The sequence below is a fragment of the Lissotriton helveticus genome, chromosome 8 (assembly GCF_964261635.1).
Source record: "Lissotriton helveticus chromosome 8, aLisHel1.1, whole genome shotgun sequence".
Classification (NCBI taxonomy): Eukaryota; Metazoa; Chordata; class Amphibia; order Caudata; family Salamandridae; genus Lissotriton; species Lissotriton helveticus.
The window spans coordinates 1,490,157,362-1,490,179,170 of NC_136069.1; the positions used below are offsets into that span (position 1 = coordinate 1,490,157,362).

The 21,809-nt window shown below is 48.3% G+C and overlaps 1 protein-coding gene across 1 annotated transcript in view; it reads left to right on the forward strand.

Annotated features, from left to right (window-relative positions):
• Nucleotides 1-3,652: 3,652 nt before the first annotated feature.
• Nucleotides 3,653-21,809, forward strand: part of RAB38 (RAB38, member RAS oncogene family) — a 317,605-nt gene continuing 299,448 nt past the window's right edge. The window contains exon 1 of the mRNA XM_078656234.1: nt 3,653-3,897. Within this exon, the coding sequence (XP_078512360.1) occupies nt 3,696-3,897 (202 nt within the window). The 5' untranslated portion in view covers nt 3,653-3,695. The remainder of the gene's footprint in view (nt 3,898-21,809) is intronic.

Below are 21,809 nucleotides of genomic sequence, written 5' to 3' on the forward strand. Positions count from 1 at the left end.
GGACCGCTGCAGAACGTATTTATGCTGAATATATATATTTATATATACCAAAGAAATTACGCAATATACGGTTTCACACATCATTTTTTATAAATGAGTGTGGGATTTTTCTTGTATGGCGTGTTCACTTTATTAGTGTTTGAAGTGCTGCATAATACTTTACTCATTGCCTCTAAGTAAAACCTGACTGCTTTTGTGCCAATCAACGAGAGGGTTATGTACAGGTTAATTTGGGGTTTGCTTGTGTTTCATCTGACAAGAAGTGTGGTTGATGCTTGAGTAGGGTTTCACACCCCTAAAACAGTAACAACATTTCCTACACTGTATAAGCTATTATATTATACATGTAGTTTATTAAAACCATAAAGTCTTAGCTACTGCTGGACCTTAAAGCTGTCTAGTCTAGAAATGTGACTGTATGTGTTGTTTGTGTTCTGGCCAGCTGTTCTGCAAATACACTGCGCTGGTGAAATGATAGATAATCTGGCTGATGCTGAACCCATAAGCAACATCCCTGTCCTATGCCACTATGTTCAAGATACAGCCGAACTTTGCATACCACATGTACACAGAAGATATACAACTATACTTGAAGATATCCTCCCTAGACTATGTCATTCAACTAAATAACACGTTAGCCAAAACCTATTCCTGGTTCTCTCAAAACAACCTCAAGCTTAACTCTCTGAAAAACGAATTCCTTCTTTTCTCCCCACCAAATAGCTCCTCGCTCGTCCATGATTGGCTCAAGCACCGAGATGCACTCAATTGCACACCTACCATCATTGATTCCATGAAATCCCTTTGAATAACACTGGACAACAGTCTAAATTTGAGAGCTAACATCAGAGTGACCACACGCAGTGCAACTTTCCAACTGAAAAGGGGGGGCCCTCGGCCCCCCCGCACGCATGGCGGCGCGGCGACCGTCGCCCCCACTGTCTCCTTTGTTGCCACTCGGCGGTGGGGGCGTGCCCTGGGGGGCGCGGCCCACCGCTGATTGGCTGGCGGCCCCCTTGACCCGGATCCTGGGAAGTGGGTCCGGGTCGGGGGGGGCGGGCTAGAGGAGGGGCCACCTGGCCCCTCAGGAATAAAGAGATAGGGAGCGCCCAGGAGACCCCCTTGTCCCTGGACGCTCCCTCGCCGAAACGGTGTGCCCCGCGCTCGGGGCTGCTTTGTTTTCCCACCCACCATCCCTTGGAACAAAAAGTTTGGTAACAGTTCTTATCTCTGGTTGAAGGGTAAGTTCTGGATGTACGGTCCACGGGTCTCACAGGGTAATAGAGATGAACGGTTGGTGTATTTTGTTGATGCTTTTGTCTAGGAATCTTCCCCCCTTTTAGCAAGTCATGGGTGAAGTGAACTGTATTTAATGCTATGTGTCTTTAGGCCTTTTTTCCCTTTGTAGCTATACGTTGATACTGTTTGAAGTGAACTGTATTTAATGCTATGTGTCTTTAGGCCTTTTTTCCCTTTGTAGCTATACGTTGATACTGTTTGAAGTGAACTGTATTTAATGCTATGTGTCTTTAGGCCTTTTTTCCCTTTGTAGCTATACGTTGATACTGTTTGAAGTGTACTGTATTTAATGCTATATGTCTTTAGGCCTTTTTTTTTTTTTTTTTTTTCCCTTTGTAGCTATACGTTGATACTGTTTTATTAGCCAGTGTAGCTGTCCTTTAGAATTTTTCCCATAGGTCGTCGTATTTATTAGGTATGGGGCATGCGGTAAGGTCATTATCGGTGAGCACATATTTTGAGGTCTGAGGGGGCGGGCATCATCCTATGGAGGTTCCCGCCCAGGGGGAGGAGCCTGCGGGCCACTCCCACAACTCCAGGGGCAAGGTAATAGATGCTGCAAAGCAAAGGAGCGCGGGTAGGAGTAGTTCACGCTTTCCTTAGGCTGGTAGCCACCCCGCGCGCGTGGACTCATGACGCCACCGGCGCAGAGTAAGGGCCCTCCTTTAGTGGGTAAATGGAGTTCAGGGCGTAGACCGGGCAATTCCCGGGGTAACACTGCGCATGCGCACATCCAGAGGGGAGGCGCAGCTTGTAGGACCTGACACCGGTAGTGACCCTGCCATATGGCCAGAAATGTACAAAAATTCTAGATGAGGATGTTTAGTATAAGTTAGGAACAACATGTATAGAGTTTTGTTAAAGTCAGGCTCTCAAACTTGTTGCTAAGAGTATGTACCTAAATGTCCTGCTGAATTTTTGTATGAATTGTTGATTATGCAATTAAAACCTTTTTAATTTCATACTTTAATAAATACGGCCGGGCGACTAGCGCCCGCCTTCCAAAAAGTAAAGACGTCTCGTGTCCTCGTTCCTGGGTATGGGGTGCCGGATTGGGGGGGAGGCGGCAGCTAGTCGCTGACCATGTCATAATAATGAAAAAACTGAAACCATTTCTACCACTTTCAGACTTCAAACAAGCAGTAAAAGCACTTGTGGTCTCCAGACTAGAATACGTTGCAGCAACACTGTCAGACTACCCAAAACGAGAACAGCTCCACTCAAAATGACTCTTAATGCGGCAGGGAGACTGGTAACAGGAACTAGACGCTTTGACCACATCATCCTATTGCTTTGGTATCTAAACTGGCTTCCCCTTGAAGCAAGAGCTCAACTGAAAATTAAATTGCCTGCCTCACACACAAAGCATTACATTTTAAAGAACCAAGTTACCTGGCAGAAAAGAGTTGAATATCCAGTGGCATCCGCTACCTTAGAAGCGCTAACTCTCTCAGGCTGGAACCTCCTAGATTCCGAAAGCAAAAAACTTCCACACGATCCTTCTCCGGAGCTGCGCCAAGGATCTGGAATGCCTTACCACCCAAGGTGCGCTCTAATCCATAGATCCACTTCTTTAAAAAAGAGGTAAAAAAAGATCCTAATGAATAGATTCCTGGCATAGTCTTTCGGAGAGACAGGGCACAAGGGTCGTCTCAATGCCGGCAGCCTGTAGATTGGTAAGAGGCAGGTCGTTTACTGGAGAACCCTCAAACACTCTGATCCTCTCGGTATGTGGTTCTGAATAGTTTCAGAGCACCAGCAAATACCCACCACAAAGTCAATAGAGCTATGAAGACTAACGGAATTTTAATGCACTGACTGTTTTATAATTATGATATTTTGTTGCAACAGCCCAATGCTGCTCTTTACTCTAGAGGTATCTGTGTCTGTACCTTTCATCTTGTTTCATTCAACCCTATGTACAGCGCACTGATACCCCTGGGTCATGTGCGCGCTTTATAAAACACTCTACAAAAAGATACATTAAACTAGGCATGGCATTAGCTTTACCCATTTGTCCTGCCAGGAACACGTTTCCCCCATTTTATTTAGAACAAAAAATGGTCTGTGCCACTGCATTCTTTTTCTGGAATGGGACCCTTTGTGACCTCCAGGGACTGAGCATTTAACTTATTTATAGAAAATGAAAGTTGCCCTAATTAGAAAGTTTTGTGTTTTAGAAGTTTGAGACTCTCCCTCGTTTTTCCTGTGCCGATTCCTTCGAGAGTTTCCCTCAACTTCCAGAGGAGGTCTCTCGTTTGCTTCCATGCTCTCTCCCTCAGTGGGCCTCTCTCTCCCTCCTGCCTTCTCTGCCCTCCTCCCCTCCCCCTCAGTAATTCCTCCTGACCCTGGCAGGATTCCACCATCCTCAGTCTGCCGGACGACCAGGAGCTAAGATGCAGGGCCACGATAAGGAGCACCTCTACAAGATCCTGGTGATCGGGGACCTCGGGGTGGGGAAAACCAGCATCATCAAGCGCTACGTGCACCAGAACTTCTCCCCGCACTACCGGGCCACCATCGGGGTCGACTTCGCCTTGAAGGTGCTGAACTGGAACCCAGAAACCGTGGTGCGACTGCAGCTGTGGGACATTGCTGGTAAGTGATCGGATAACTCTCCACCGAGAACTGCCCTTCTAGAACCCGTTTAGATACAATCTTCACTTTTTCTGCATGCTTCCCAAAGTCTATGTAAAAAATACCTGCAAAGGCTGGAACTCTTCAGAAATGCGCCGATGGGGTCTGTTGTTTGGATTTTAAACTCTAGTAATGGGGATGTTACTTTTAATGTGCCTGTCACATGTAGCTAGTGGTCTCTGCCGTATATTCGTCAATGTTGTATTTTATTGTATTTCCTCCATAGGCCATCATGCACCTTGTTTATCGCCAGAAGATGTCAGGAAAGAGTGTGATCGCGAAAGTTTGTGTAAAAGTTTGTAACGCTGGTTTGTATTTCTCTGTACAGTAAAACACGCCCTCTGTTACAAAAAAAACTTCATTTAAGAGGGAAAGTGAATTGTGTACCACCACAGTGGTGAATATAATTCGATGCATTGCCTCAAAGAAAATGTCAAAGTGTTACTAGTTCTATGCGGTTTCTACAAATTGACCTAATCTATACGTGCAGCCGCACTATCGTTTGCAATCAGGGCAACCAGTGTGCCTGGCATCATTGCGATTACTGACGTAACAGAGGAGTCGTGAGTTTAATAGCAGGTCTCGGACGTTTGCTGGTCTATAGCATTGGCGTAAAAAACTAGAAATTAGTTGCTAAATATTAGCTCAGACATTAGCGTCCCCGCTGCATTCCAGGTGTAAAGTTAACACAGAAGTGTCTATTGAATCCATCCACCTTCAGATATATGTGGCAAACCTGTAGAGGACGAGTTGCATTCACAGGGGCCAGGTTGGGTCTGCTGTCATGGTGATTCTCTTAAAGTAGAGTGTCTACTCTGAGCATTGCATAGTCCTGCAAATGCACAAGGCGCTGGGGAAGGTCCTAAGAAAATGATACCGAAGTGTTGGTTTTCACAGTGCGCAGCGAAAGCATGCCTAGATTCACACACTAATGCAAAAGCTTTAAGCAAGAAAGTGCGCAACATGTAATTATTTTATTTATGTTTATTTTTGGCATGATTATTGATCAACCTTGACCTTCTAAATCCTGCAATCTGACTCCCTGTCACATGGCGCCTCATCAGCCAGTCATCTTTTTGGCCAATGTTTGATCTTATACATTAATGGTCCCGTGATATGGGACTCCAAGTCCCAGAATGCTACTGGGTGTTCGTTTAAAACATTGGAACAGCCGAGAGGTGCTACTCACATCCTTGCATCTGTGCCCTGTATTGGCACTCATTTTTACACACAAATAATGAGAAGGAATGCTCATGTTGCTATTGGCTGGCTGACAATGACTGTATCGCAGAAAAAAAACCCGACTGAAAGCATGTGCTCTTCATGTGATCACTGTCTGCGCGAGCCCTAACCTTGATCGCGGAGACGCCCAACTTGAACCAAAGGATTGTAACGCGTAGTGATCCGTGCTGACGCCCGATGGGGTGGGAGGCCGCGGTCATGTGCTGTGTGGCCATATGATGAGGCTTGCAGTTAGCCGAGGGACCGAACAAGAGCTGACAGTGTTCTGCAGAAGTATGCTGCCTGCTGATTGGTTAACCAATGAAACTGATGGCCTGTGGCTAAGGCGTGACTTGCTACACTTATTACAAGTATGAAAAGAAGAGGAAGCGTGATATTAATGATTAGCTACAAAAAGAGCCCTGTTGGGTATCAACTTTAACAAAAAAAAAATAATAAGGAAATCATGTGCCAAACCACGTTAGTACGAGCAAGTAATTGAGCTCTGTAGATATAAACCGGGATTTAAGTGGAATGAAAAAACGGGGGCGGTGGGGGTCACTCAAAGGGGCATGACCATTGTAAGTAAGGGCTTGGCTTAAAAACACATAAGCTAAAAGTCTGTGCTTAGCATAGTGTTCCACCCAACGGGTACTCTGCTGCATCTGTTATTGCATCCAGATATATATTACAAGTAACACTACACCAACAACAATCCAGGACTATTGGCTTTGTCAATAGTTGTTAGTTGCCTAAGATAAATAAGCAGCAACTATGGCTTCGTTGTATAGAATGTTGAAAATGCTTCAGTTTTTAATGAGTTGTGAAAGGATTATCACAAGTCACTTTGAAGATACCTCAAAGGCAGTGAAGTGTGGTAGGCTGCAGAGTTAAGATTCCCCTCCCCCGAGCATGAGGGCAAAAATGGAGATCCCAGTAGGGACACGTCTCAGCACCTGCTTTTTAGAGATGCCGGTGCTCAGCACCTGGCCCACTTAAAGCCCTGTATATAAATATATCCGGTACAGAGGGAAAACTCAGCTTTTCATTTTCCAATAGTTGATATATATTTATGGATTCATGTCATGCAATTATAACCTCTATTAGTGTCACCCTTACCCGCGACCATCTCCCTGCTTCTGGCAGGTCGCTCCACGCACCGCGCAGCTCCACCTGTTCGGCACCAGTGCTCCCAGCCAGCTCCTGCCAGGGTTTGAAGCCCGCTTAGGCTCTGCCCATCGTTGGTTCTTTTCGTGATTGTTACTGTTTGGTGTCTGTAGAATTGTGCTACTTTATAACTGAACATCCTTTTGCCCCCCACTATCCCCCTGACCTCTGCTCTCCCTCGCCACCCCCTCCCATCCCCGGTTCCCCCCGCTGCGTCCCCTGCGGCCCCACCTCCTCATCCCCCATTGGCCACCCCACTCCCGCCTCCCAGCTGCACCTCCCTCCCACCTCTCCATTTATGGCCACCCGTCTGCGCCCGTCCGTGCCTGAACCGCGACCAGCGCAAGAACTCCTGGCCCCCGCGAATGCCACGACGCCCGACTCCACTACGATGCCAACACCCTCCACGCACTCAACCCCGGACGAAAACACACCTGCTTCCGGGCCTCCCCGAAGCGCACCCACGGACCCTTCTCCTTCCGGAACTGCAGCTTCACCAGCATCCGGCACACCAAACCTCCAACAAAAGAACCCAACCACCTCAGATGCATCCTCCTGAACACCAGCTCCGCCCTCAAACACGCCATCGAACTCTGGGACCTTTTCGACTCTACCTCTCCAGACTTCGCCTTCCTGATGGAGACCTGGCTGAATCTCACCTCAGCCTCCGACAATGCCATAGCCATCCTGGAAGACTACAAGATCACCTGCAGGGACCGTACCAACGGCATTGAAGGAGGAATCGCCATAGTCTACAGAAACACCCTCAGAGTCTCGACCAACACCAACGACACCCTCAGCACCGCCGAACACATGCCCTTCCAGATCCACACCGACCCCAACACCACCCTCAGAGGAACCCTCGTCTACAGATCCCCCGGACCCCAACCACAGGTCAGCAACTCCATCGCCGACTTCATCAGCATACACGCCCTCGCCTCCGCAGACTACATCCTCCTCGGAGACCTAAACTTCAACCTAGAGAACAACAACAACATCAACTCCACCACCCTGATCGAGAACCTCACCAACCTCGGACTTAGACAGCTCGTGACAACACCAACCCACGCTGCCGCCAACACACTGGACCCCATCTTCACTGCAAGCCCCCACGTCTCCTTCAACCACCCCACCGAACCCCACTGGACTGACCACCACTGCATCCACTTCACCTTCAGGAATCCCACCACGCACCACCGCACCCAACAAATGCCCCAACGCTGCTGAAGCAAGGTAAAAGAAGACCAGCTAACCAACACCCTCGCCCAGAACCCACCTGCCGACTCCGCCGACCCCAACACCGCTGCCCGCAACCTTAGACAGTGGATCGACATCTGCGTCAACACCCTCGCCCCGCTCAAGACACACTCCAACAACCACACCAGCAAGAAAGCCACCTGGTTCACCGAAGACCTCCAGGCCTCCAAACGAACCTGCCAAAAACTGGAGAAGAACTGGCTCCGCAAACGAACACTGGACAGCTACGCAGCCCACAAGGACACCACCCGCAGACACCATCAACTCATCAGAACCGCCAAGAGGGCCTCCTTCAAAAACTGCCTGGATAACAATGCACACAACAGCAAAGAGCTCTTTAACATTGTGAAGGAACTGTCCAACCCCAGCACCAACACCAACGATATCCCTCCTTCGCAAGACCTGTGCGATTCACAGGCCACCTTCTTCCACCGCAAGATCGCCGACATCCACAACAGCATCAATGCCGCGATCGCCCCGAAAACCACCGCCCCCACGACCACCACCTGCACCAACTGCCTGCTCTCCTGGACCAGCTTCAATGACGAGGAAACCAGCGAGACCATGAACACCATCCACTCTGGGTCACCACTGGACCCATACCCCCACCACATCTTCAACAAAGCCAGCACAGCCATCGCACCCCCTCTTCGGAAAGCAATCAACACCTCCTTCAAGGCAGCAACCTTCCCAGAAAGCTGGAAGCATGCCGAGATCAAGGCCTCACTCAAGAAACCCAAGGCGGACCCCAAGGACCTTAAGAACTTCCGACCCATCTCCCTGCTCCCATTCCCGGTGAAGGTCACCGAGAAAATTGTCAACAATCAACTGACCCGCTTACTCGAGGAGAACCACATCCTGGACCCGTCCCAGTCCGGGTTCGGCAGCAACCACCGCACCGAGACCGCCCTCATCGCCGCCACGGATGACATCAGGACCCTGCTTGACAACGGAGAAACAGCAGCCCTCATCCTCCTGGACCTGTCAGCCGCCTTCGACATGGTCTGCCACCACACACTATGCACACGCCTACACGACGCCGGGATCCAAGAGAAGGCCCTCGACTGGACAACATCCTTCCTATCCGGCAGTACTCCGAGCGTTTGCCTCCCCACCTTCCGCTTCACGGCCACCGAAATCATTTGCGGTGTACCCCAGGGCTCTTCCCTCAGCCCGACGCTGTTCAACATCTACATGGCACCCCTTGCCCACGTTGCCCGACAGCATGACCACAACATCATCTCCTATGCCGACGACACCCAGCTGATCATATCCCTCACCAAAGACCCTCACACCACCAAGACCAACCTCCACGAAGGAATGAAGACCATCGCCGATTGGATGCGGAACAGCAGACTGAAGTTGAACTCGGACAAGATGGGGGTCCTCATCCTCGGCTCCACCCCCTCAGCCTGGGATGACTCCTGGTGACCTGCAACCCTAGGAACAGCCCGACACCCACCAACCACGCACGCAACCTAGGGGTCATCCTCGACTCTACCCTCTCCATGACCAAGCAGGTCAACGCCGCCTCCTCATCCTGCTTTAACCCCCTCCGAATGCTCCGCAGGATCTTCAAGTGGATCCCCACCGAGACAAGAAGAACAGTCACCCAGGCCCTCGTCACCAGCAGGCTGGACTATGGAAACGCCCTCTATGCAGGAACGTCGGCCAAGCTCATGAGGCGATTGCAACGCATCCAGAACGCGTCAGCACGTCTGATCCTCGACATCCCCCGCCGCAGCCTCATCACACCCCACCTGAGAGACCTGCACTGGCTCCCCATCAACAAGAAGATAACCTACAAGCTCCTCATCCACGCACACAAAGCTCTCCACAAAGACCGGCCAAGCATACCTCAACACTCGACTCAACTTCTACACCCCCACCCGCCAGCCCCGCTCCACCAGTCTCGCCCTCGCCACAGTTCCCTGCCCCTGATGAGCAATCACCGGCAGCAGATCCTTCTCCTACCTCGCTGCCAAGACCTGGAACACCCTCCCCACCAACCTACGTCAGACCCAGGACCTACTGGCCTTCAGGAGACTCCACAAGACCTGGCTCTTCGATCACTGGCAGGACCCCCCACACCCCCAGTGCCTTGAGACCCTCACGGGTGTGTAGTGCACTTTCAAGTGTTATGATTGATTGTTTGATTACAAACGTAAGTTATACAACAATGGCATCAATAAAGTAAGGATTAGGCCTCCAATCAGTTGCTGTTTTTCAGGGAATTGTCACATTTTTTTGCACTGGTCTTTGCATCGCAGAAATGGTCACTCGGTAGGATTCGCAGAGTCCATCCTTGTGTTTATTAATGAGACAAATTTTTCACTGTGAAACAAATGCAGAGATGAATATTTGCAAGAAAAAAAGCTGACCTTTGTCACTGCAGTCACATTTGTAACATTGAGCAATTGCAACCGTTATCTCTTAAAGGGACAGGAACTGCAATAAAAGTAATTTCATAATACAAAGGGCCATATGGAGAAGGTGCTGGGGCTCCCTGGGCAGCTCTCTTCTCCCTCTTTTGCCAACAGCTTCCATTCTCAAAGTGGAAGTTGTGACTCACGGACAGCCTCAATTATGCAAATAGATACCATCCCTTTCGGGTAACCCATTAATGGATTGCCCACTGATACATATCCTTTTTGACTCTCAATTAAGGCAGAGGGGCACCACTTTCAAGACTTTTCTTTCCTGCAAATCTCACAGATCCACAATGGAGACATTTCAAGTCCCAAACCAGTTTGTGTCCCCTATATCCATTTAGTACATGTTGCCGCTGGTTCTTGTACTTACAAAGCTTGCAGTTTTATGTAACACAGGACTTGATAGTGCAAAACAATCTTGTACATTGAGCAATTAGATAGTAGGTGTGACGTCAAACTATTTTACCACATATACATCAGTTCCCCAAAATGATAAGAATAGCGGAAGCGAGATCACACAGTCTTTGAACCCTAATTTCACCTTGACGTTAAGGTTGTGTTTCGTTTATGTGGGTCAAAAAGGTCATCTTGGTCAAACTGTTACTGTTAGACCTGGCACCATTGGCGTGGGTCTCCCTTCCATTTATTGATGTTGCCTCATGTGTTTTTGCTGGTGTTAGATGCTTTGGGTACTGTGCCACTGCTGTCCAGTGCCACAGTGCGAGTGCTCCCTACTGTAAATGTATGTATTAATTGGTGATTCCATGATTGACTATTTGGTTTACTTGTCAGACCCTAGTACAGTGCACTGAGTGTGCCCAGGGTGTGTAATTCCAAATGCTGCTTGTGGGCTTGCAGCACTGGTTGTGCCACCCAAAGAAGCAGCCTTGTAAAATGTGTCTAAGGTCTGCCATTGCAGAGCCTGCGTGCAGTCTGGTACTGTCATGCTGACTGGGCAAGTGCACCCACTTGCCAGTCCCTAAACCTCCCCTTGTCTTCATATTAGTCACCCCAATGGTAGGCCCAAGGGCAGGGTGCATTGTAAGTATAAGGTAGGACAAGCACTGATGTGTGTTGCATGTCCTAATAATGAATTACAGCCATTTTAGTTTTTCACTGTTGCAAGGCTACCTGTTCTCCATAGTCCAGAATGGGCTTCTAGGTTATTACATGCTTATAATCCTAACCGACTCAGAGAACATGGTAGAAATTCGAGTTTAGAATGCCTGGACTCAGAATAATAAAATACATCTTTTAGTGACGTTTATTTTAATATTCTGTGTTTGCAAATACCACTTTTAGAAAGTAGGTATTTGCTTGCCTAATCATTTAAGCCTGCCTCTGCTAGGTTGTGTATTCCTTTGTCTGGGTTTGTGAGTGACAGGGCTGGGGGATTCCAGAAGACAGGCTGGGGCAGCCCAGTGGTGAGTAGAGAGATCTGCATCTAGATGGGAGTGAGGAGTTGCACCTGGGACCTGAATAGGGCTGGTCCTTCCCTCTACAATGCCGGCTCCACCCCTGTGGTGCGTCTGATGTCACTGCCATGCACACTGAAAGAAGAGAAGGAAGACTGTCAACAAAGTGCTCCAGGACTGTACTTGCCTTCCACAATGCTGGCTCCATCTCCTGTGGGGCGTCTGATGTGCCTGCCCTGCGCTGTGAAAGGAAATGAGAAGTCTGGTATACAGAGTGCTTCAGAACTGGTTTGGACTAGGCACAGGCCCCTCTCCCCTCAGAGAACAAAGGATTTTGGGGTATAAGTATTGGGACCCTGATCCCAAGAAATTAGATCACTTCTGGACTTACAAGACGAAACCTCTGCTGAATAGAGGACCCTGAAGATATTGAGGAGAGACTATTCCCAAGCTGAAGTGCTGCTTGGGGGATTGGCCTGCAATGGTTGCCTTACTGCCAAAGAGAGGAGAAAGAACTTTGTGGACTTTACTTTCAACTTATGCAAAAGATCTCAAAGGGCTTGGAAGAGAGCTTGCCCCTGACCGAAGTCCCAGGACCAGTGGACTTCACCAGCCTTTGTGAATTGCTGCTGGTAACGCTGTTTCAGTGGCTACAGAGGCAGGGAGCTGTGACTCTCATGACCGGCCCAGTGTCCTTTAGGCACCGCATCAAGCAACGTCCACCTCGAAAAACGCAAGCTCTGAGCTCACCTACTCTGTCCTGACGCCGTCACCGAGCCGTTGCCTGCACGCGACTGGTGGACACTGTGACGTGCAACGTCTCGCTACACTGACTCGTATTGGTCTGTCCGACGCAGTCACTGCTGCTGACTTCGAGTCCTGTGGACGCACCGGAGTTGGGCACCACCTCGCATGCTTTGCGATGCATCACCCTACTCGCACCGCTGTCCGGACTGATCGACGCCAGCTCCCGAACTCCAGCTCTGTCGCAGCCCCGCAAGCTGCAAGCACCCCATCGAAGCACCGTCTCGCCCTGCGAGGCATGCCTTGGAACCACCGACTGTCAACTGGCAGCTGCCTGCACCGCCTCGAGGGACAACGCGCACTGCAATGCTTCCTTTCTGCATCGCGACGAACACCGGAACCGGCTCGCACATCCGTGCCGGCCGCCTCAAGTAAAAGGCAATGTGACTGAGCCTGTCGACATCTGAGTGGGCCCGTACCGATGCGGTCCGCTGGATTTGCTAGACTCTGTGTTATTTCAACAACGCTATAGCCAGAGAGGGCTACCAACTCGCACAGAACCTTGATTTAAGCCTTTTTAACCAGAACTCTTGAAATCTAATAGTGCTGTGGATTCTTTTTGTTGTTTATTGGTCTTGTGGTAACTCTATATAAAACATACTTATTTTTGATGTATAACTTTGTGTGGTGTCCATTCATAGTGTTGTCACTGGGTTACTGTGTGTGGTCAATAATGCTTAACTTACAATGCCTCTGAGATAAAGCCTTGCTGCTCGTGCCAAGCTACCAAGGGGGTGAGAAGGGGTTATTTTAGGAGTGTAATCCCCTTATCCTGACTAGAGGAGAGGATCCCTATTTGTCACAAGTATCTACCTATGCCAACTAGAGACCCCCAATTCTAACATTGGTGGTCAGCGGATGGGATTTCGGATTTGCATTTGTGACTCATGTACAGTGATTGGTGAACACTACTTAGTGAGTGCAGACCATAACACAACCATGTACTTCTGATACTTGTTTTGGCCAGAGATCTCCATTTTTACAAAATCATGCCTGATTCAGTCATCGTGGAGGAGACAGCATCTATTGCATCTGTTGACTGTGATTGGGAGGAAGAGAAAATAGAGAGCTACACCAACAAGCAGCTCAGGAGCTTCTGCAAAAAGTTTAAAATTCCCCTAACCAGAAGGAGCAGTATCACAAGGCGCTGAGGGCCTGGATGGCGGCAAGGAATGCCCCTGGAGATTTAGTGGATTATGAGGATGCAGAGCAGCAGCTTGGTGGGCCACTGGGTCCTGAGAAGAGGGGTGCGCCCTCCCCAGCGGGTAGCAGTGTTTCTGCCAGAGGACTGTCCCCCGAAGAGTTGGCAGAGACGAAAGAAAACAGGATGCATGAAATGGAGATGGCCAAGCTCAAATTGAATGGGCAACTGGAGCTAGAAAGCAAGAAGATGGCTCTGGAAGAAAAGAGATTACAGTTGGAGCATGACAAAGTTTTGAGGGAGTTGGATCTGAAAGCAAGGAGCCTAGAGATTACTCCCTCTGGTGGCAGCACACCGTGAGCACATGTGGAAGTTAGAGTGTACATCCCCAAAGATGTGGTAAAGGAGTTTAAAAAAAATGATGATATTAGGCAGTGGTTCAGAGCCTATGAGGTAGCCATGTCTTCCCTCCGGGTCTCTGAGAGAGATTGCGGAGCGGGGTTGTGGGGAAGGTTCCTTAGTGAGGGGCGGGACACACTGTTGGACTTGCCTTCTGAAGTCCATAATTCCTATAGCCACATGAAAGATGCACTCATGACTAGGTATGGTCTGACCCCTGAACTCTATAGGCAGAGGTTCAGGAAGTGCAAGAAGATAGAACATGTTACCTGGGTAGAATATGTCACTTTCTTTCGCAGAGCGTTGGATGGTTGGGTGAAGGGCAGCAAAGTTAATGATTTTCAAGGTCTCTTGGATTTGATTGCATAGGAGCACTTGTCTGATATTGTTTTCCAGAGCTGTGCCAACACCTGATTGATAGCAAACTGACTAACTCTAGGAAGCTTGCTGAGGAGGCGGAATGCTGGGTCAGTACCAGGGTCCGCAAGGGTCACGTGGGAGACTCAGCCAAGGGTGGGCAGGGTCCCCAGCAGAAGCGTGGGGGGGACAAGGGTAAACAGAGGGAGTTCCGCAGAGGGCCCCAAAGTAATTCCCACGGGAACCAAGGGAAAGGTTCCCAGCCCCCCCCTGAGAGAAAGCCAGTGGTCCCCGACATGTAATCCTGTTCCACAGGAACCCCTGAGATGTTACAAATGTGGGGACCCGGGTCACAGGGTGAGTGATCCCAGGTGCCGCCCCGGCAGATGGTAAGTGTACCCTCTGGGGAGGAGATTGGTGTCCAAGGTGGGTGGAGTCCCGCAGAGATGTCCCTTGTCTCTCTAGGAGACTGTGAGGTGGTCCAAGAAAACCAACTGCCCAGGAACACTAAGAAATATGGGCAGTGGGCAGTGGGTGAGGATGAAGGTGGAGGCTCTTAGAGACACAGGAGCCAGTGTGACAGTTGTCAGGTGTTACCTGGTGTCTCAAGAGCAGATTGTCCCTCATGCATTTTGCCGAGTTGTTCACGCCGACATCACAGAGAGCCATTGTCCCATGGCTTAGGTTCCCTTTGATTGGGGAGGGGGTCTCGGGTACTCTTCAGGTAGCTGTGAGGCCAGCCATGCCTGTTGACTGTTGGGGAACGATTTGAAGAGCTCACCTTGGGAGAAGATGGAGAAGGTTACTCACCTGAGGATGGAGGGTCTGCCTGACTGGGCGTGTGGACCACCCTGTCAATGGCAGCCAGTAGGGGTGCTCAAGAGGACCTGGAGCCTTAGAGGGAGGCGGAGGAACCTGCCTTAGAGAGAAGAGGCAGGGGGTACAGGAAACCACCTCCCAAAGTTCCCACGGCCCAGGAGGAGGTAGACCCTGAGGGGATGCCCTGGAGCCTACCGGGGACCAGGTAGCTGAACTGGGGGACCTGCCTGAGCTGACCCATTGGCAGCAAGAAGGAGGCCCCTCCAGGGAAGAATTCTTTCAGGGAGCAGAGAGAATGCCCGTCTCTTGAGGGCTTGCAGCAACAAGCTGCAAGCCAGGCAGCAGGTGATCAGTCTGGGTCACATTGGATCTACTGGGAGAATGGTCTCCTGTATAGTGAGCCTAAGGTTGCTGAGCCTGGGTCAGCCCATGTGCTGGTGGTACCCCAGAGCTTCAGAGCCTTCCTACTGAGGCTGGCTAATGATGGGCCATTGGCAGGACATTTAGGACAGGACAAGACTTTTGAGAGGCTTGTCACCCACTTTCATTGGCCCCCAAATGCGCAAGAGTTCAGACACTCATTGCAGGACCTGTCAGACTTGCCAGGCAAGTGGAAAGAGTTGGAGGAAGCAGAAGGCTCCTCTCCAGCCATTCCCTGTGGTCAGTACCCCCTTTTAGCAGGTGGGGATTGACATTGTGGGGCCACTGGTACCCAAGACAGCCATGGGGAACAGATTCATCCTGGTCTTGGTGGACCACGCCACTCGGTACCTGGAAGCCATACCTCTGAGGACAGTGACAGCCCCCGTGGTGGGACGAGCACTGATGGGCATTTTCTCATGAGTAGGATTCCCTCGAGAGGTAGTGTCTGACATGGGCACCAACTTAATTTCCAAGTATATGAAGTCCCTGTGGCAGGAGTGTGGGGTAACTTACAAGTTCACCACACCTTACCACCCCCAAGGAAATGGGTTGGTTGAAAGGTTCAACCGAAACCTAAAGGGCATGATTATGGGTCTTGAGGAAGCCATGAGGCTTAAGTGGGACGTCCTCTTACCATGCCTGTTGTTTGCATACGGGGAGGTCTTTTTATATATAAACAGGGGAACCCAAATAACCCAAAGGCATCTGGGAATAAAGCAACTATAACAAAAACAATGCCTATGGTAAAGGTTTTGAACAGTATAACTTAATTATAGAAAAGACACCACTAATTGTCCTTTCCTTACCTGTAATAATGGTCATATGAAATTAAATCAAAATTAAATCAAAAAAACCTGTTTTCCTATGTAACTTGAGGTTACACCAATCACTCAAAGTGGAATATTGAAGCTATTTATTATCAGTTAGAGCTTGTTATTTTCTTTTTTTAGTAACACATATTTTTTAGTAACACATATTTTTACAAAACATTTGTACAAAACACACATATACATATACACAATTTATACAATACATACAAAAAACTTTTCAAAATTAACCAGTTTGTTGGTCTAAACGGCCCACATCTATTTAAAAAAAAGGACGTTGACTATAATTATGTCAAAGCATTCCCTATATCTGGTCATCAACAACAAAGCAAATAAGGGCTTGAAAGGGTCAATTCCTTTCTCCCTCTAACTAATATCAAGCTCCTTATTCATGTAATGACATATATTATATCACAATCTTCTTGTGTTGATGCCTTATTATATGTAGTCGACGCGTTTCAGCCTATATGTTAGTTCAGGCCTCTTCAGGACTTTAGGGCAATTCAACCAATTCATTCCTAAAGGTTAAGAAATAGATTGACTATTAGAGTATTCTAAGTGTATAGTGCTTTAATCTAGTAAACACACATTACTCCATACTACAAGGCAAAAATCTAATTTTTTTAAATGTAATCTAATTCCCTCGAGGTAAAGGCAGCACAACATAAATTAAATCTAACACCCAAAGTGACAAGTGTATATGAATTTGAGGTCCAAAGAATAAAGTAAATTAAGTTCAAGTTCACTACACACCATTATCGCCCTTAACACCCAAACGTGACAAGTTCCTCATCAAAAGCCCTCTGATATGCGGACCACATACCTTAAGTCAACATCTCTAAGAGGCAATCCACCCCATGGGGTCTTTTAGAAGCTCTCACAAAGGTTTGTAGGGGATACCAATTAATTTTCAACTGATCGAGTATCCACCTCCTGTATAAACAAAATTACGATATCCTGGAGTAACTACATATATCGGGCAATTAAAATTAGAAAACTAATTGCAACCTTACCCGTGTTACAACGGTCAATACTCCCGGTTAGATTAGAGTGGCTACTGCATTACCTGTAAGAAACAGGCATTCGATAAGGTCTCTATTTTATTAAAAAAACGAGCTACATGTAACAGGATTTATATGTCATACAGAATTCAAGTACTCACCTAAATGCATCAATCATTCTCATTTGAAAGGGACCGAATCTCTGACTGCTTCTGAGGACGCGGAACGCCGATTCTCAAAAGGCTTCCGGGTATTGGAATAAACGGCGGACTAATTCGATTCTCTGCCAATCATAACACTGACTCCCTAAACGTCACTACTACGCAACTAAGATTAGAGGTTGTTTGTCTACGAAAGCTCGCAGCTGACCGCCGCGAGTAGGGGTCATAGGGAAAGAACTCAGCTCGTGAATTTCCAAAGAAAATATTAAAGGAACCAGGGACCTTGTAATGGAAACAATTACACGCGCTATTTCACTAAGGTGAAGCAAACATAACACTCGTTTGGCATTACATGCAAACTCTTGCATATATTAATAAAATAATAAGGAAAACAAAATTATCCTACATAACCCAGATCTTATCACGGCATCAACTAATCCACACTAATCATTTAGAATTAGTGTTTCTTGTTAATAATCTTTATGTCGACTCTCTAAAAATTATATAAAAAATATATAAACACCTTATAAGCAAAGTATGAGGCCAACCTCTCACATTCTAATAGTCTGCCTAAGGGATTTCACAAAAGGGAAATTACAAGTTAAAACCCTTCTATTCAAAAACCAGTTCACATTATTTTCACATATCCACTCGATGTATTCACAAACATTTATATTTCATGTTTCAAAACATAGTCACAGCTTAACATGATGAGTACTTCAGAGCACATCATTGTTCACTAAAGAGGGTCTGATCATTGTAGCAGGGCCCACATCTCGTCTCTGTCATTAAGACTGGTTTTAGATGTTTGGTACTTTTCTATTGGCCTTGCCTCCAACCGGTTAAGCTTAATTTCAGTCTCTCCTTTATTGGTATTGGTCACTTTACATAAAACGGACCACTGTAAGTCTTTTTCTGAATGATTGTGCCTCAAAAAGTGGCTAACCAGAGGGGCCCCAGTAATTTTACATTTGATTCTTGATTTATGTTGTAAAATTCTAAATTTTACAATTTGGGTTGTCTGTCCAAAATAAAATTTGTTGCACGGGCATTTTATATAATACAGAGAAATTGTTACACCGGGGATACCCAAGAAAACTTATCAAAACAGCTCTGAAGAGAGCTTGGTATACCCCAAGAGAAGCACTCATGACTCCTAAAATTAAAAACAAGGAGACTCCGTTAACATGTGTTTTGACTTTTGACCCAAGGGCGAATAAAGTTAAAAAGATTATCCCAAAAAATTGGAAATTGATTGAACAACTGGGTATTCCTCAGCCTTTGTTTGCCTTTAAAAAGGGTCAAAATATTCGAAATCAATTGGTGAGAGCGACAACTACTATTAGACCGTTGCCTGAAACAGGGACGAGAGAACTTTTAGGTTTGCCCCCAGTTAATGGACACTTCAGATGTCAAAATTGTGCTGCATGTGAACTTACTAAAGATACCAAAGAGATTGTTATCAACGGGAGCACACGCACACAGAAAGAGTTTTCCAATCGTAACTCCACTGGGAGGTGCCACAGAAATCTCTAGGGTTCAGTCCCTTTGAGCTTCTCTATGGGCACCTGGTCAGAGGACCTGAGTCAGGTCAAGGAAGGCTGGGAGCAATCTCCCAGGAAACCTCCCCAGGATGTATATAGCAACATGCTGGCCTTCAGGAACCAGACTAGGCGTTTCAGGCAACTCGCTGAGGCGAATCTGGAAGCGGTGGTATGACAAGAATGCCACTCTGGTAGAGCTTCAACCTGGTCAGAAAGTGTGGGTCATGGCCCCAGTGGAGCCCTGTGCGCTCCAGGATAAGTGGACCAGACCATTTGAGGTTGTGGAGCGCAAGAGTCCAGTTACCCACTTGGTGGACTTGCGGTCTCCCAGGAACCCCTTGAGGGTACTGCATGTCAACCGCCTTAAGCCCCACTTAGAGAGGTCTGAAGTGGGCATGCTCTTGGCGACAGATGATGGAATGGAAGAGGAGACTGAGCCTCTTCCTGACCTCCTGGCGGCCACAGAGTAAGATGGGTCAGTGGATGGTGTTAACCTCTCTTCCACCCTGACCCCTGAGCAACAGAATGACTGCTGCAGCTGCTGGGACAGTTTTCTGATTTGTTCTCCCTGGTTCCTAGTATCACATGTTGGTGCGTGCATGATGTGGATACAGGTGACAGCTTACCTGTGAAGCACAAGTCTTACAGGGTAACTGACAGGGTAAGGGCTTGCATCAAAGAGGAGGTCTCAAAGATGCTTGCGCTAGGGGTGATTGAGTCCTCCAGCAGTCTTTGGGCCAGCCCAGTGGTCCTTGTCCCAAAGGCTGCGGTGCCGGGTGCCACACCCGAACTCCAGTTCTGTGTTAACTACCGAGGGCTCTATTCGGTCACGAAGACCAACGCGCACCCCATACCCAGAGATGATGAGCTCATTGATCGGTTAGGGGCTGCACAGTAGCTCAGCACGTTTGACTTGATGTCTGGGTACTGGCAGATCACCTTGACTGATGGGGCAAAGGAGATGAAGAATGCCCCTGCCACCTTTCAGAGGTTGGTCAACCAGGTGTTGATTGGACTGGATGAGTTCAGTGCCGCCTACCTGGTTGACATCGCAGTGTTCAATGTCACTTGGGAGGAACATCTGCGCCACCTCTGGGAAGTGTTGTTGGCACTGCGGAAGGCAGGCCTCATGATCAAGGTAAATAAGTGCCATATCGGGCAGGGGTCTGTGGTGTACTTGGGGCACCAACTTGGGAGCAGCCAGGTGGCGCTCCTACAACCCAAGATTGAAACCCTCCTGGCTTGGGAGGTGAGGGCCTTTTTAGGACTCTCAGGGTACTCCAGGAGGTTTTTCAAGGGGTATGGCAACATTGTTGTTCCCCTGACAGAGCTGACTTCCAGGAAGCAGCCCAAGAAAGTGATTTGGACTGACACCTGTCAGAAAGCTTTTGAGGCCCTGAAAGCTGCCATGTGCATGGTGCCCCTGCTCCTGGCACCTAACTTCTCCAAAGAGTTAATCGTTCAAACAGACGCTTCAGAGCATGGTGTGGGGGCTGTTTTGTCACAGATGAATGAGGAGGGCCTAGATCAGCCTGTAGCCTTCATCAGTAGGAGGTTACTTCCACGGGAACAGAGGTGGAGTGCTATTGAGCGTGAGGCATTTGTTGTGGTCTGGGCACTGAAGAAGCTGAGACCCTACCTGTTTGGGACTCACTTCCGGGTTCAGACAAACCACAGGCCCGTCAGATGGCTAATGCAGATGAGGGGTGAGAATCCAAAGCTGTCGAGGTGGTCCAGTTCCCTACAGGGTATGGACTTTACGGTGGAACACCGCCCTGGTACAGAACACGCCAACGCTGATGGTCTGTCCAGATTGTTCTGCCTTAGTGATGAGAACTCCCAGGAGGTAGGGTAGTTCTCCGCACATTTCAGCTGGAGGGGACACGTGTTAGACCTGGCACCATTGGCATGGGTCTCCCTTCCATTCTTTGCTGTTGCCTCATGTGTTTTTACTGGTATTAGTTACTTTGGGCACTGTGCTACTGATGTCCAGTGCCACAGTGCGAGTGCTCCCTACTGTAAATGTATGTATTAATTGGTGATTCCATGATTGACTATATGATTTACTTGTGAGACCCTAGTAGAGTGCACTGAGTGTGCCCAGGGTGTGAAATTCCAAATGCTGCTAGTGGGCTTGCAGCACTGGTTGTGCCACCCAAAGAAGCAGCCTTGTAAAATGTGTCTAAGGTCTGCCATTGCAGAGCCTGCGTGCAGTCTGGTACTGTCATGCTGACTGGGCAAGTGCACCCACTTGCCAGACCTTCCTTTGTCTTCATATTAGTCACCCCAATGGTAGACCCAAGGGCAGGGTGCATTGTAAGTATATGGTAGGACAAGCCTTGATGTGTGTAGCATGTCCTAATAATGAATTACAGCCATTTTCGTTTTTCACTGTTGCAAGGCTACCTGTTCTCCATAGGCCAGAATGGGCTGCTAGGTTATTACATGCTTATAATCCTAACAGACTCAGAGAACATGGTAGAAATTCGAGTTTAGTATGCCTGGACTCAGAATAATAAAATACACCTTTTAGTGAAGTTTATTTTAATATTCTGTGTTTGCAAATACCACTTTTAGAAAGTAGGTATTTGCTTGCCTAACCAATTAAGCCTGCCTCTGCTAGGTTGTGTATTCCTTTGTCTGGGTTTGTGAGTAACAGGGCTGGGGGATTCCAGGAGACAGGCTGGGGCAGCCCAGTCGTGAATAGAGAGATCTGCATCTAGATGGGAGAGAGGAGTTGCACCTGGGACCTGAATAGGGATGGGCCTTCCCTCTACAATGCTGGCTCCACCCCCTGTGGTGCATCTGATGTCTCTGCCCTGCACAATGAAAGAAGAGAAGGAAGACTGTCAACAAAGTGCTCCAGGACTGTACTTGCCTTCCACAATGCTGACTCCACCTCCTG